This window comes from Bos grunniens, chromosome 11 (genome assembly GCF_055505025.1).
Source record: "Bos grunniens cultivar Pamir isolate PY7600 chromosome 11, Bosgru_T2T1.0, whole genome shotgun sequence".
Classification (NCBI taxonomy): Eukaryota; Metazoa; Chordata; class Mammalia; order Artiodactyla; family Bovidae; genus Bos; species Bos grunniens.
In genome coordinates this window covers 11,405,252-11,422,848 of record NC_141175.1, presented here as the reverse complement: position 1 = coordinate 11,422,848, position 17,597 = coordinate 11,405,252, and the positions used below count along the sequence as shown (strand labels likewise).

Genomic DNA, 17,597 nt, shown 5'->3' with positions numbered 1-17,597 from the left:
AGAAGGAGCTTGCAGTGTTCTTTCTTGCGTGTTCTCCTTGTCCCAAGTTTTCACCCCAAGAGAAGAGGCCCCATTCAGCCCGTCTCCCCTAAACCCCCAGCAGACAGTGCTTATTTGGGGGGATGGATCTCAACCCTCGTAACTGATAACACAGTTTCACTACAATGTGCAATTGGCTGGGCACGGTGGCAGCACTGGGATCTCAACAGTACAGAGCTTCTGGCCCAGGCACTGAAATCCCCCGAAGCTCAGATGGGGACCCTGGGCTCCGGTTTCAAGGTTTTCCTTTTTAAGAGAATAAACTGGAGAAGTAGGTGTGTTCCACCTCAGTTTAACTCCACTTTGGATGGGGTTGGTGGAAGTCAAAAATCATGGTGACAAGGTAGAGAAATCCAGTGAGATTTATTAAGAGCATCTGGATCTGCAGACCCAGATAAGAGGTTATTAGTCAACAAATACAACAATAATAGTAGCATCTACTACTTACTGAGCATGTAGTCTGTACCGGGTGCTGTGGCAGGCCTTTCAGATGTGCATTAACTTATTCTACCCTAAAATAAACACCATTGTTATATCCATTTTGCCAAACTGAGGCTGGAGACATTAGGGAACATACCTGAGGTCAGTCATCTATTCAAGACACTATTTTGGATTCAGAGATCAACAATATGGTCCCTAACCCAGGTATTAATAGCACAGTCCAGCAGGAGAGAAAGACAAAGAAGTAAAGAAAGAATTACAGTTCTGCGTGATCAGCACAGAGATGAAAGCAAGCTCAGAATGCTGCCAAAACACAGAGGCATTTAACCCAGCAGAATGGGGTGGGGGGCATCAGAGAAGCTTCCTAGTGGAGATATCTCAAAACGTAGTTGTTTATCTCTACATCATACTGAAAAAATGGTGGCAACACCAGAAGGCAGTGGAGCACAGCAAGTTATAGAGCAGAGCCTGCTTTGGAGTCCAAGTTCTGCCTTCCTTGGGTAAATGATATAATCTCCCGAAGTTAAAGTTTTCTCATCTACAAAAAGAGGATAATTCTCAGACTATAACATTGTTTTCAGGGTTAAATACCAGGCCGGCCAAAACATTCATTCAGGTTTTTCCATAACAGCTTACATCTAAATACTTCTAAAATAGTTAACATAATACTTGTCATAAAAAATACTTAATAAGCAATAGACAGTACAACCATCGGGCTTCCCATGTGATGCTAGTGGTAAAGAACCCACCTACCAACTCAGGAGATGTAGGAGACCTGGGTGCGATCCCTGGGACGGGAAGATCCCCTGGAGAATCAAATGGCACCCCACTCCAGTACTCTTGCCTGGAAAATCCCATGGATGGAGGAGCCTGGAGGGCTATAGTCCATGGGGTTGCAAAGAGTTGGACGTGACTGAAGTGACTTAGGACACAAAATACCACTATCAGCCTTTCTTCATACAAAGAAGTGACATATACAATGATGAGACAGTGACAAGAGTCGACATTTACTGAATACGGACTTTGCTCATTTAATCCTCCCAGGAAAGGTGGGTGCTATCATCAGTCCCGTTTTATAATGGAGGAAACTGAGGTCCGGCGAGACTGAGACACGTGCCTGGAGCTGCACAGCTAACAAGTGGAGGAACCAGAACTTGAACCCAGGTTTGCCAGACCCCAAAGCCTGTGTCTGAAACCTCCCTATGGCCAAGGGAGTTTGGGGAACTCAGGGGAAAAAGAGACTTAAGGGAACATATCTTCCAGACTGGAACCACTGACCAGTCTATGGTGAAGGTCAACTTCCACTGTAACAAATTCAGTTTTACTGTAAATGTCCCAACTCTCAGACTCAGCATGTGACCTACAAGACCCCTTTCTGAAAGCCCCTGGAGAAGGTCCTGGTTTCCTGAGCCACAGCCTCAGTTTGTGGAGGTGGGACGAGGCTGACAGGAGCAGTGCCCCCTCCTCCAGCCCTGACCGGTTCATAATCCTGATGAAGATGCAACCCTTTGGTTCCCAGCCTGCTTTGGTCCCAATTCCATGCATGCTCATTCTCGAGCACTTCAAGGTAGAAAATGAAAATATATGAGCGGGAGAAAGCCTTGTAATAACTGCAGCATGCCCGCTTTAAAGCAAGTCCTTCGGGTATATTACTTTATCCATAAAGAGAGTTTACGCTAGTGTGAATGCCACATTTTGGTTCCCCTTGCACTGACAAAAATCTTTTTTTTAAAGATCAAAGTGTATGATGTGCATATGTGATGTTTGACATTGGACAAAGTACTCTTTTTCAAAACAGACATTTTCCAAAAACATAACTCACTAGACTAATGGGCAGTGAGAAGCCAAAATGACTGCCCCTCCGCCTTCTCCTTGTGTGTCTTTGCCAGAGTCCTTGGGACTTGCCAAATCCGGTCATGCCTGCTTAGCTTGCTCGACTGATTGTGCCAGAAAAGAAAATAAGACACAGATGTATTTGAGCTCTTTGAGATGCCAGTAAGAGAGACAGCTAATGGCTTCATTTCGACCCTCCCCTTCCAGCTGGGCACAGGTGGGGGATAATGAGGTCCCTCTCCCTAATCAAACTCAATTATTTACTACTCTATATAACCGCAAAGACATTCACATTCAGTTCAGAATATAAAACACACCATGGGCTACTTCCAACCACTGCCACTGGGTATTTATAACAAACTCAAGTGGCTAACGGTTTGCCTTGGCAGGAGTTTAAGTGTGTAAAGTTTTGCAAACTGTTTCTGTTCAGATATGTCCTGCTGAAATGGGGTCCCAGGCGGGGGCCCACAACTGTCAGGTCAGTGAACTGCATAACATCTGAGAATGTATTCACCGTGCACTGCAGACAGGATCTGGAAATCAAACGCTTCGTTCTACCGCAACCTTCTGAGAAAGCATCACGTTTTTTCCAACAGCAAGACTGACATTGTATTAATAAACATTACAAGTCACTAGCCTGACATGTACACAGCAGCAGCTGACAGACTCCAACATAAGCTGAGGGGAGAACAGAGGAAATCAAAATGAGACATAGTAACTAAACATGGCCAAAGCGGGTGGATCATGAAACAAATCACATTAATGTCAGAAACGTGAGTCCCAAACTTTTAAGATTCATAGCAACTGAAGCAACAGTCTGGTATAATTTTTGGGATACCAGAGTAACTTGATGGTTATCTAAAATATGGGCTCTTATTGTAGGAACAAAGCTATCCTGGCACCATTTCAACAGATAGACATTCCAGGGAGCAAAACATACATATTTAGCTTGTCTGACCTTTAAGTTCTTAGAAGTATGTAATTAATGCTTTCCATCTTTATTACTTGCTCCAATATTCCTGTCACTTTAAACAGACACAAAGAAAAATCTTTTCTTTTCTCTAGACAGTAGCTGTTGCCAAAAAGGAAATCAAGTCAGATTTACAAATACAAAATTAAACAGGCTGCATATGTTACGTTTCCATACATGAGGACAATCTGGACAATGAAAATGTTTGCTAATACAACAGAATGAAAAGAAACAACACACAGTTGGTCCTCTATGACTCAAGCAAACAATAAATAACTAGGATAATTTACAGACATATTGTCAGGCCTGATTACAAAGAATACAGGCATCTTTTTTTAAAAATTCCCTGCCCTATTTTAGCCCTGCTCCTTACCAAACTGTCTGACCTTGGGTAACTACTTGTCTCTGATCCTCAGCTTATACAGGTGAGTTGCTTATAAGGAATAAATGAGATAACAAGCTATAAGGGGCACCAAACTGAGTGTGCAAAAATGCTCATCCCTCCCCGCCCCCACCACCTCCTCTCCAGACTATCAAGGCAATATCACGTAAGAGCAGGTGAATTTTCAAACTAATGATATCTTTTCATAAAGGTCTGGTCACTTGGGGTATACTGTAAAGAAAGGATACTAAAACCACCGAGACCCTTTTTGAAAAGCCCTCATACAGAAAGAACAATGAATCTAGGGCATACCTCCTGAAAAAGCAGCTAACCTTTCTCTTTATGCAGACAAGAGAAGCCACAGCCATCTTTGGGAGCCCTCTGGGCCACATTGCCCAAGGCAGCCCAGCTTCTGGTACAAGGCCTTCCAACGCTGATCCAGTGGTCCATTTCCCAAACAGCAAAATCCTAACTGAATTCTATATGCTCTGCAGCTTTTGGTTAAAACAGCCCCTTTCCCATTTCCACCTGATATATTAAACACCGAAAGTAAAACACATATGAAAGTGTTAGCCGCTCAGTCGTGTCTGACTCTTTGCGACCCCATGGACTGTATCCCACCAGGCTCCTCTGTCCATGGAATTCTCCAGGCAAGAATACTGGGGTGGGTTGCCATTCCCTTCTCCAGGGGATCTTCCCGACTCAAGGGATCAAACCCATGTCTCCTGCATTACAGGCAGATTCTTTACCAACTGAGCCATCAGAGAAGCCCAAGTAAAACACATATATAGGCAGGGCAATTTAATTAATTGACTTCTGATTTAGGAGAATTCTGTTTTATTGTTTTTGATTTTTCTTCCCTTAAAGCTCTTCTTCCCCACCCAGAGTAGGATGCCAGTGTGAAATAATAATGTCAACAGAGGTAATGCAATGACACCACACACATTGCTTTTGTCATCGCCATTTTTTAAACTCAATTCAGTGTCACAAATTCTGATGGAATTAGCTGGGGGCTAACTGTGCTTCCCTGGTGGCTCAGGTGGTAAAGAATCTGCCTGAAATGTAGGAGATCCAGGTTTGATACCTGGGTCAGGAAGATCCCCAGGACAAGGGAATGGCAATCCATTCCGGTATTCTTGCCTGGAGAATCCCATGAACAGAGGAGCCTGGTGAGCTACAGTCCATGGGGTCACAAAGAGTCGGACACAATTGAGCAACTGACACTTTGACTTTTGGGGGATGGGAAGAGATGGACAACGAGAGTTCCTCTCCTGTCTACTCCTCGTCTGACCTGTCCAACGAACGGCCTAGCAGGCCTTGGCTTGGTCATTGCTGGTAAGGAGCACTTCTTTGGATGTTGAAAATCAGCTGAGATCTAGCCCTCAACTAGTATTAGGGGTTACCTCACCCAGCTCTCTGTCCCTCACTTCTCCCTTCCCATACTCCTGACAGTCAACTTTAGTGCTTAGGCTCAGAGAAGCTAGCTGTCAGCAAGTTAGGGACTCCTTTTATATATATATTGGCTCTGTCCAAAATCAATCAAGAACAATGGATACCTTAGAAATCCGCTTGCTGATCTGGTAAAGGAGGCAGTGTTCACTAACAGGCTCCTAATTTGTACTTCGTTAAGAGTAATCCATTCTCCTTCCCCTAATGACAACTCTATTTCCAGGGGCTTCCTGGGGCCCAAGGGCCTGGGAGGAAAAGACCAGTATAGCCTCAATTCAGAAAGAACACCCACCTCCACATTCTTTTTCACAGAACGCTTTTCCAATTAGGGGTTCGTTTAAGTTAACTAGCTCCTCTTTTTAAATGTAAATCATTATATAATATAATAAGTAATTATCCTTGCATGATGGAACAAGGAGAAATTTGAAACTTTCTTTTATATGAAGAAACATGTTTTCTAATTTTTCTATACTGGACATGAATTAATTGTGTAATAAAAAATAACCCAAAGAAAAGTGACACCCCATACCCACCTTAGGGTGAATTATTCAGACTCACAAATCTCTGACAAAAATAACAAATCATAACCATGTAGTACTTCTTACATACCAGGGCCTGAGCTAATTTTCTGACAGCAGTATTTCCTACCCGAGGTTCAAGGGCCCCCAAGGTCAACAGATGCATTCACAGGCTCTCTTGAGTTTCAGAATTTAAAAATTGTGCTTTTAGTTCAACGAAAATCATGTATGTATGATTTTCACTGAAAAGCAAAAAGTTATACAGATAGATGTACACAGTGATTTAAACAGCAATATAGAGAAAAAGACACAGTCCACTTCCAGTTTTCCAGGTTTCCCATCCTCCATCCAGCTGGGGGAGCCTTGAGTCATTGCTTGGACGAGAAATACCTGGAAGAGCCCCTTAACCTTCATCAGACAGAGGTGAACAAGAAATAAGGGAATGTTCCTGACCCAGGGATCGAACTCACGTCTCTTACATCACCTCCATTGGCAGGCAGGTTCTTTACCACTAGTACCACCTGGGAAGCCAAAACATACGCGGCCAGAGTCAACCAATCAAGCCCACGTCCACTCATTTATGTATTTGTCTATGGTTACCTTCTGGAGAAAGCAATGGCACCCCACTCCAGTACTCTTGCCTGGAAAATCCCATGGACGGAGGAGCCTGGTGGGCTGCAGTCCATGGGGTCGCTAAGAGTCAGACACGACTGAGCGACTTCACTTTCACTTTTCACTTTCATGCATTGGAGAAGGAAATGGCAACCCACTCCAGTGTTCTTGCCTGGAGAATCCCAGGGACGGGGGAGCCTGGTGGGCTGCCGTCTATGGGGTTGCACAGAGTCGGACACGACTGAAGTGCTTTAGCAGCATGGTTACCTTCACACTACTACAGCAGAACTGAGTTACAGAGACTGTGTGGCCTGCAAGCCTAAAATATTTACCATCTCATCCTTTAGTTTGCCAACATGTGGGATAAGCTGGTAAGATCTGGGAGACTGTATGTTCCAGCTGCTAGTTATTTAACATCAATAATAGAGGCAGAAAGGCTAAATGGCAGTGCAAGCCGCACGTAAAAACTTAGAATAGAGAAAGTGATGGGAGAAGTGTACACAAGGCTCTTTATGGGCCAGACTTGCTGATCTCTGAAGAACTCATGTTTTGTGTGTATAAGTCCCACTGTGCACAGGATCAGTCAGGCAGAGAGCCCATCTACAGAAACACTAATTAACAACAGCAGAAAGTACGGTGACGCATCACCCTGGTTCACCCAGGATGGAGTGGGGAGCTCTTGGACTTAGGACTTCTCATTTTAAAACACGGAAAGTCAGCTCTTTGGTGGTTAGGATTTCAGGCTTTCACTACCATGGCCCAGGTTCAATCCCTGGTTGGGGAACCAAGGTCTGACAAGATACATGGCATGGCCGAAATAAATAAATAAAATATAACAGGGGAGTCCTGAGCAGGACTGGCATAAGCTGGGTATCCTAGCAGAAATGTTCTTTATTCTTCCATTAAAAAGCATTTAAAATTGGGGAGGTGTGCACTGTAAGTCAAATGACCCATTAAAATAATGGACTAATACCTAAAAATACATTCATTGCTTAAAAGGACAAATAATAATATGATAATCTGATGTTTCTTATGAAAATCAAAAATTCAAGTTGACAAGTAAAACATTTAACACCCGTTAAACCCAACATCAATGGTTTAATTTCAACAAAACATCATCTGTTGCATTAATGTTGTTAATTTGTATTTTATTAATGCTATAGTTTTATTTGCATTTAATTTATAATTTTGTTTCAGTTACATAAAGATATGGAATTTGTAGCTAGCATTTTATATCTGTATGTGTTTAAGTAACATTATAATAAAACAACTTTGGGCAAACACTGAAGTTTCAGGAGGATTAATTTTCCTTTTTAAAGCACTTGTTTTAGAAAGGACTTTCAGATCAAAAGACTACTATGATCATATGTTAGTATTTATGTAGCAAAAATTGTATGCTAATGAGAATAATGCTTCTGGTGACTTATTAATAAACAACAGAATTCCAAGCAGAAGCTATGCTATTGAAATTCCACTACATACATCTCAAAAAAAAAAAATCCTAATGACATCCTAGGGCTTCTCAGGTGGCGCTAGTGGTAAAGAAGTCTCTTGCCAATGCAGGAGACACAAGAGATGTGGGTTTCATTCCTGGGTCGAAAAGATCCCCTAGAGCAGGAAATGGCAGGCAACTCGCTCCAGTGTTCTTGCCTGGGAAATGCCATGGACAGAGGAGCCTGGCAGGCTATAGTCCATGGGGCTGCAAAGAGTTGGACGCGACTGAGCATGCACACATCACATTTTGTGATGGTAAGACTGAGAAGATGGTTTTATGAATTTTATTGGTAGCACTGTAATGGATACATCTTCAGAAGGCTATGTATGTCAATGCAAAGTGAGAATCTGAAGATGTTTTTTACCTTGACCAATAATCCTACTCAGAGGGAATTTTCCTAAGGAAGTTATTCAACAGAAACAAAAAGGATATAGGTACGGACTATCTTTAAAGAGTCCCTTATTAAAACCAAATCAAGGAAATAATCTAAACACCCTGTGACAGGCATCTGGTTCATCTCATACATTTTTCTGTTGTATTGCTCATCATATTTGAATGGTTTGTTTGACAACTGTCACCCCATTAGACAGAAAGCTCCATGAGAATAAGGGGCTGTCTCTCCGACTTTTTTTTCCTGCAAAATCAAAGTACTACATTATTAAATGAGTTATTTTATACAATATGAACATCAATATAATGACAATTGTAAAAAAATTTTTTTATAACAAGGATAGACTGATTTCCAGATTTTCAAACCACAGTCACCTGTACATTTACACAGAATTGCCTTTGCATGAAGCCCAAAAAGGAACAGCATAAAAATGAGTGTTTCTGTAGCCCCTTAATTTTTGCTGATCAACAGTTTGTTAGAAAAGTAGCTGCAGGTTTTTACCAAAGGTCTGAGACATTACATAATAAATGTAGATTACAGGAATTAAGAATGGATATCAAAATATTTGGAATATAATATTAAGTAAAAATGACACAATATGTATGCTAGAACCCAAAGTATAATATATATACACATGGAAATGATTATACAAAAATGAAAATAATTATACAGGGATGGAGGAATCATTGGATAAGTTTTAAACTACTTTAAATATTCTTTAAAGTTGTTGTTTTAGTGCCTCCAAAATGTAAAAAGAAGGAAAAATCTTTGCTATGTACACCAAACATGACTTCATGGTACGGATGAAATGACCATGAGGAGTTATCCCCGGCTCACTCCCAGGCACTCAGGTTTCTTTCTTTGCTCAAGGGTAGAAACATCCAAAATACTCGTATATCCTAGGTAGCATAATCCTATTTTTAGTAAAAAATCTGAAACAAAGGCAATATGCTTTTAAAAGACAGAGGAAAGCCTTCTAAAGGGATCCCTCTTCTTGACAGTGCATTTGCTGGTTACTAACAGCAGGGGGTGCCAAAGGGACCGCTATTGTCCCCAGGAGATGACCAGGACGGGCAGTGTCACGGCCTCCGTTAGAAAAGCTTAAACTGAGAAGACACTGCAGGTTTTCCCCTAACAACCAGGACATATGTATGAGACTCAGGTGCTCTATAGACATGAGTGGGCAAAAACCACATTTTTATTTTAACTGACTTCTGATATTTAGCATTTCCTGGAATTATGAAGGTGGTCAACAAATCACAGTCCTATGAGCAGCACTGGTGACTCTGTCATGAACGGAAACCACAGACAACGTCATTACAGCTGTGGCAGATGTCTCAAGTACCATTTACACCTATTACTACCTTGAAACGAAAGGCCTCAGGAGTTACCGTTAGACCTGCCTCTGGTTCTTGTCATTTAATGTATTGATAAAGCCAGTACATATAAGTATATCACAAATTTGTTTAATAATTTGATAACTATTTAAATATAATTCTTGAGGATTTTCTTGTCCTCTGTGAATATTATTCTCTGCATTTACAAACACTTTTCTGAGAAGAGCTTCTGTAGGCTTTAGCAGACTACCAAAGGCACAGATAAGGTTAAGAACCTCTGCTCAGACTAAAGGAGAGCAACTAAGAAGAAAATCAAATTTGATTTGAACAAAATTGGAGAGAAAAAGAAATATTTTAAATCACAAAAGAGAAGTGACCGCAACACACATTTTCAGTTTGGATTCCTTGACAACAAAGAGGAAAACGTCAAATTTTTCCTTCATAGGGTCCAAAGGGCCCCAATATTTCCAGGGGCTTTTGTACATAGACACAACTTTTGAGACAGACTTAATACAATTTACCCCAGGTGCAGTGGATTGGAATACAATGCAAATATTGTCCCCATCTCTCTGGAAGTCATCATTTCATGTTGACTCTCCAGATACCAAATATCATTCATTTGATAAGAAAACCAAAATCAAATCCAAAACCCTAAAAGGTAGAGGTAAGATACTGAGATAAGTAACAGCGTCAATACTCACATTCGAACAAAGAGCGACTCTTTGGATGTCAGACCAGGAGATGAATACTTTTCAACCAGGGCCAAAGTACTGAAGCCAAACTTATGAATGGGCTCGTTGGAATCCAGTGGGGGAAAGTCTGTGTCAACCTCCCCGTCATCCTCGGCAATATGCAGGCAGTAGGCACTGACATTGTCACTGTAGGGAAAATCAAAAAGGTAAGTGAACACCAAGATACAGGAGGGATGCTGAGACCAGAGGTATGGAGGACGGCAAGCCAACCGGGACACTGCTGCTCCTCACCCCGAAGCCTGGATACAGTGGCATCTCCCAAACCCTGCTTCCTCTGATAAAGAGAAAACACATACACGGCAGTGCAAAGGAGGAGAGACACGGTGTGAAGTGAGAATGTTAATACTGCTCTATTCTTCCAATGAATATTTAAGGAGCATCTGTTATATATAAGACATGGGACTTAATGCCTGAGATCAAAGATGAGATTGAGTATAGACCCTCAAAGGAAGTTTAGTGAATAGCAGCAGGGGAAAGGAAGTACTACATTAACTATAAGTGTAAATAAAATAAATATCATAAAAGAGAGACAAACAAAACTATAAAGGAGGAAAGATTATTTGAAGGGAGTCAGAGGCCCCTGATTTATGTTCAGGATTAAGAAAATATCTGTGCTCAGAAGAAGTGCTCAGGGTAACCAAGACAGTCTTTACAGTTCTCCTTTTTCTGAAGAATATCAGGCTCTCTTGATAGATCTGATCCTAAACACCAAGGACACTTAACACAGTAAAAGCAAATGACCCAATTTATCCTGATGTAGGTAACTAAGCTTCTCAACTATCAACACTTTTGGACTTGTCTCACTTCCTAGAATGTCCAGTCAGCACTCCCAGACTCCAGCTCTGCCCAGTTTAGAACTGACACTCCTTCTCCTTTGAGGAAAATAAAAAGTCAATTCGCTGAAAAAGAGTGGGAAACTGCACCAACATAAAGAAAATTTAACACTGAAATAACTAAAACACTTGAAGATACCCTGCACCAAAGTTCAATCATGAAACTGCACATCTGCTAGCACTGAGAATTTGAACCTAATAGTTCACAAGGAGGTAGGAGCCTAAATTCTATGGCTTAAATTTGGAGTTTAAATGATATGATTGATGCTTAAATTAATTAATTGCAAAGTGTATGCTAATTGTTTAATTGGTTGCTTGATCTATATAGATCATTTTTTGAATTAAATGAGTTGATTTACAAAGTTTATTGATTGGATGTGACAATGAATTATTTCACTGACTACCTGATTTGCAATTTTCCCTATTAATGCACAAATCTTTAGCTGCAACTCTGCTTATTGAGAGAGAGCCTACTTCAGGTGATCTATACTCAGTCTGTCATGACTGAGAGATATTTATTATATAAAACAGGTAATAAGGACAGATTAAAATTAATGGGAACTGTAAATTTACTAAATGGATGGATAACAAGAAAGTAATCTGGCTATGTTTGTCACTATAAATTTCATGTGTTTGCAATGCTGTTAAAATTTTTTAAAATTCATCTCTGAATGGTATGGGAAACTTACCAATCTTTGCAAAAGGTCACCAACTTCAACACAAAACACTTGCAGACGCAGAAAAAAAGCCCTTCGGATGAGGAAAATATCATAGGGTAATAGCTAAGGGCTTTGTGTCGAAAGAGACTTGAGTTCAAACTGAAGCTGCATTGCTCATGGGCTATGTGAGTTCAGGGAATAAGCTTCATCTCCTTCACATTCCACTTCTACAAAAACGGTACAATTAACCAGAGGTGGCTGTGAAGTTTCCATGAGATGATATATGTAGTGCCTAGCATATAACAGAGGTAGAAAAATAAATGGTAGTAATGATAATAAAGTCTGATGGAAAATAACTTCAACAGTAGGTCAACCCTGAAGACAAATCGTGGATGCATACTGGAGCAACAAAGCAGCAGTGAAACCGGGCGACATGCTCTATGTGCCAACTGGAGTGACTGTGTCTGCTGTGCTCTAGCCTTGGGGCCCACTGAGCCTCGGGGAAGACTGAACAGGGAAGACACTGATGAAGCAAGCGATGGACAGCACAGATTATTTACTGCTGTGTAAATCATCCTGAGGAATGTCTGTGAGTCCCTAGCACCACAGAGGTTTCAAGGGCAAATAATAAGTCTATTGATCAAAGCGGAAAGCCAAACATTGGTATCAGAAGAATTCTGCTTTGATTGTCATGGGACGCCCCCAAATCCCCTCAAAACAAACTCGGCAAATGTCACAGGCTAAGCTCTGAAAGCCAAAAGACTCACTGTGCCAAGTGCTCTTCTCCCCCAGTTCTTGAATATAAAGTGTGATATCACGTATTCATTCAAAAAGCAACTGAAATGCCTAGGCTATGCTATAGTCTGTCCTGAGCACTGGGAACACAGCAAAGAAAAGAACGAATGGTTCACCCAGTTTTACAAATTAATGGAAGTCTTCTCTGGGTCATCATCAAAGTTTAGCAGTAAACAGGGCTCCCCTACCAAACCCGTAATTGAACATATAAGGGGGGAAATGACTAAAATTCCATATGCTAGGCATGGGTATTGGTTTCTCTGTGCCTGTATACAGGAATCATGAATAAAAGAAGCTACTGTGGTATTCTGACTTCTAAAACTGCTTTAGGACTCCAAATTAGTACTGGTAAAGAGCCACTGGTATCATTGGCTACATTCACTGAGTACTATGTGCCAGACACTGTGCAAAGTGCTTTAGAAACATGAGCTCACTCCGTCTTCCCACCAACTGTGTGAGTTATTATTACTATTTTACAGATTAAAAAACTGAGGCTCAGTGAGGTTAAATAGTTTGTTCAAGATTAAACAGCAGGTAAGAAACAAAGCTGAGATTCAAACTTAGGCAGTCAAGAGCCCTCACTCTTCACTCCCATCTACCCCTCTGCCAGCGCCATGGTGTGTCAAGATTTCCCAAGGTCCTTGTTCCGACAAACTTACAGAAATGCTACACACACTAAAAAGGAAAAGGAAACCACGACACGTATTTATAAAACATTAGAAGCTTAGAGAGATTTATTTCAACCTCCTCGCTTTTACAAATAAGAAACAGATGCCTATTTCAAAGAAGAATAAGGTGCCATGATCACCTAATTAAATGGTGGCAAAATCGGTTTCCAGAGAACTCATGTCTCCTTACTTCTCTTTCATTACACTTTGATCACTTCAGAATTTAGTGGCATTTTGAAGTGGGGAGAGAAAAAGAGAGGCAGCTTTAGGTCCTTGACTCAGAAATATGCCAACTATAGATATCTAGAGCTTCCAAGACGATGAAAATGGCGCACCTCTTCATGACAGTTTGGTGGAAGGAAGAGGGGTTTTCCAGTCAGATCCGGTTTTCATGTTAACACAAACAAGAATGAGCTATGTGGCCAAATCTGTCTGAGTTCCATTTTCTTACTCATAACAGGCTTTCTTTGATTTCCTTAGGAGAATCATTTGGATCTCAAGTTATTCTCACCTGAGTTCTTACAGAATTTGGCTGTTACTTCTGCATATAACTTACCATACTGCTCTTTTTCTTATTTATACATCTATGTTCTCCTCAAGAGCAAGGATTCTACTGTCTCTGCATTCTCACTTAAGAGTAAAATGGCTGGCATTTATAAGGTACTTAACAAATATTTGTTAAATGAATGAATATATGAATGTGTAGACTGAATCACTCTACCCATGAAAAAAACATAGTGGGTATTATTAATGATGTGTGTGTTAATGAGAAGAGGAGAAGTAATAGGCTTTCTTTTTCTTGCTGGTCACACTGATATCTGTTAGCCAAATGGGGTTTTCAAGGCAATGTACATGTGTAGAGATTGCAATTCAAGATAAGGAAGAAGGCCCAGGAGAAAGAGAAAACAAAAGACGCATTCTTACAGTTAATCAAGATGTGAGTACCGGCATCTCAGTTTTTTTATGGAGAAAAAAAAACCACAATAAGAAATTATTACAACTATATAAAAATGTTCAATTACATACATATAAAAAGACTAGAAGAAAAGGGACCAAAATGTTTATAAAGATTATGTTAACATTCAAGCAATGAGCACTTTTTTCTAACTTTCTATATTTTCCAAATGTCCCACAATATATATGTATAACTTTCAGTTTCCTTTCTTTATAAAATCCATGGAATTCTCCAGGCCAGAATACTGGAGTGGGTAGCCTTTCCCTTTTCCAGGGGATCTTCCCAACCCAGGAATCGAACCGAGGTCTCCTGCATTGCAGGCAGATTCTTTACCAGCTGAGCCACAAGGGAAGCCCTTCTTCATAAAATACTTAACTACATTTTTGATAAGGGTAACACATTCTTACTGTGGACAATTTAGAAATATGGAACAAGACAAAGAAGGCTGGGCAATCCTCTCACTTCACTACAAAGAGAAAATCATTCGTCCTAGAGACTCTGAGCATAGCCAGCCTGATTCACACATGTGGTCATTTACTCTACCAGGTTTTGGAATTAAGGAGGAAATAACCACAACAACTGCAACAGGGCCTGATAAGGATTAAATGACATAATTAACTGCACAGTGCCTGGCATGGAGAAAGATTCTCATTTTGCCAAAATTTCTTCTACCACATTTAAGTTTCTGATTACACAGAAGATGAACTAACTATCTATCAAGAGTCTTATGTCTCCCTCCCTACCAGAGGGAGAAGAATGGTCAAAATATTCACAAACAAGTATAGGACAACTGGATCTACAAGAAGAGGCTTAATTTTAAGAGCTGGGTTGGCATGGATAGAGCAGGTCCTTTGAAGTACCACTGAGTTTGAAAGAGGAATGAAAGTTTAAATAATGAACGGATGTAAAATGGAGCCTGCTGTCAAAGAGAGATCCTTTGGGGGGAAATATTTATCTCCAAAGCTTTAATGAGTACAATTAAATGAATTTTGCTTATTCATATCTTATCAAATAAAGCTAAATTTTTCAGTACAAAATTTTATCTCACTGAATTGGTGACCGACATTCACTTTATGTTCAAACGGCAGTATGGCTTTTATGAAGAGACAGAAGCCGTAAGCCCATAAATAGATGGCATTTAGTTCATAAATGAAAATTCAGGAGCATTCCAGGGAGCACCACAGATTTCTACCAAATGTAGAAATTCATTTCTTATCTTCAGAAAATGCAAAACACACTAAAGTATGATCATGAGACAGACTAATGTTTGCTCTTTTCAAATGAAAAATGAAATAATGCATGTTTCTGAAATGTCCAGAATGCTCAATACTTGAGCTTTGCTGTTCAGTTTGGTGAGAATCAATATTAAGAGTATGTCAGGCATTAGCAAGAGAGAAAAAGATTCCGACGGTTGCAGCTCAGAAGTTCATCTCTTTGAAGTCAGAAGTTCAGCTCTTTGAAGTCAGAGTTAAAGATTTTTAAGACTCCCAAGATTTCCTTTTCTCCAAAACACGTCCCCCATAAATGGAAAGTAAAACTGATAAATAACATCATAAGACTTGTCAAACCACAGCAACCTCAGACAGGAATAGTTAAATCTAAATTCCCTGGTAAAGTTCTAGGGAGAAAATACCCACTAATTTTTAAGCAGAAGCAAGACCTTCATATAGTTCTGTCTGGGCTCCCTCTGGGTCACTTTCTATTGATGTATCTTCGAGTCCCCTGACCACTACACACTTCCTCCTGCCACAGCATCACTGCCAAACTGTTCCATCCGCCAAATGCCTTGGGCCTCACTTTCTGAGGGAACTCCCCCACTTCCCCCGCACCCCTGGTTCCCAGGTGATGCTCTCACAGTGGCATTCCTTCCCTGCAGAGCACTTAAGTCAGCTTCTAAGCAAACATAATTCGGTTTAATTATTTGAATTATGTGCCCATTTCCTTCACTAGCTTGTGGAATTCATGGAAGAGAAACCGTATCTTATTCAACTCACCACTGTACACCCAGCAAAATGCGTGGTATATAGCAAACACTCAATAAATATTTACTGAATGCATGAATGAATACAAATGATAAGTGAAATGAGCCAGTTACAAAGTGCTATTACACTTGATAATTTCTTCTTCCCCACCAAACTGTAAATTTTTTGAGTGCAGCAATTGCATTTCTCTTGTTCTCCATTTTATCCTTGATACCCAGGGTCTGGAACTCCATAAATATTTGCCAAATGAAGAAATGATGAGGGACTTAAGTCTTTGAGATTAAGCAGGGTATCAACAGAAGAGTGAGAAAGGCGTTTCTAAGGAAATGGTAGAAGCAGAAGCTGTATGTCAAGAAGCTGCCAGTTAAAGAATGTGATGTGTTAGAACATGTGGGAGCATAGCTGGGGGTCAAAATGGGAAGGGCACGTCAGGCTGTTATTATTTAGGTAAAGGGTTCTCTGTGATGACTCTAAGGAGTATAAATTAGAAGCAGCAATCAAGAAATGGGAGAAGAGTACATACACCATGGTGGAGATGCAGACAGAAAAAAAAGAAAGCGGCGAGGGATAGGGAGTATAAAGAATTCAAACTGCAAAGTTGTCAGAAAACATACAATATAAAGTCAACCGTCCCTAGATACTTTGATAAGCCCATGAGGGCATCAGTGTTTCACAGTATGGTACAATTACATGAGCTATCAGAAAAGGGCTAAAATATGCTATTACTGCTGAATTAACACTAGTATTGGTTGCAATACTAGCTGCTGGAGTTACAGTATTTAGCGACAACAGAAACAAACATTTATGGAGCAGTTGCCATGTATTTTCTCATTTTAATTTTATAACTACCCGGATAGGAAGTTCCTATCCTGGTTTTACACATAGGAAAACACAGGCTGAAGTAATTTATCCAAGATCACCCTGATGGTCAGTGCCAGAATGCAAACCCAGACAATGGCTTTGAATCCCATACCCTTGACCACTATGTTATATACTGATTAAGAAGGCAGATGAAAATGTTACTACAGGTTAGGGAGCGTCTATTAAAAATTACAAAAATAAAGAAACATCAATACTGAATGAGATAAACCTCAGCTATCTACAAGGTCCACCAAATTTCCTAGGGACTCTAGGTAGCTGAGCTTACATGAGAATAAACTGAATCCACAGTAAACTCCGTTGTGTGGCTGTATCATGTGTTGCTATACTCTACAGCTGCACTTTCCAAACTTGTGGTTACTGAGCCCTTATAATGCGTGTGTGTGCGTGTACTCAGTTGTGTCAAACTCTTTGCGACCCCACAGACTGTAGCCTGCCAGATTCCTCAGTGCACGGAATTTTCCAGGCAAGAATACTGGAGTGGACTGCCATTTCCTCCTCCAGGGGAATCTTCCTGACCCATGGATCAAACCCACCTCTCTTGAGCTTCCTGCATTGGCAGTCAGGATTCTTTACCTCTGAGTCACCGGGGAAGCCTCTTGGAAAT

At 40.6% G+C, this 17,597-nt stretch overlaps 1 protein-coding gene across 46 annotated transcripts in view; it reads right to left on the bottom strand.

Annotated features, from left to right (window-relative positions):
- MAPKAP1 (MAPK associated protein 1) overlaps positions 1-17,597 on the bottom strand; it is a 233,864-nt gene that overhangs the window by 98,044 nt on the left and 118,223 nt on the right. For 43 of the 46 annotated variants that reach the window (XM_086325179.1, XM_086325173.1, XM_086325189.1 and 40 more), the window contains one exon: positions 10,169-10,345. In XM_086325179.1, coding sequence (XP_086181305.1) covers positions 10,169-10,345 — 177 coding nt within the window. Of the gene's footprint in view, positions 1-8,008; positions 8,374-10,168; positions 10,346-17,597 lie in introns of those variants that run through there. The other 3 variants (XM_086325205.1, XM_086325203.1, XM_086325204.1) reach the window with 1 other exon arrangement.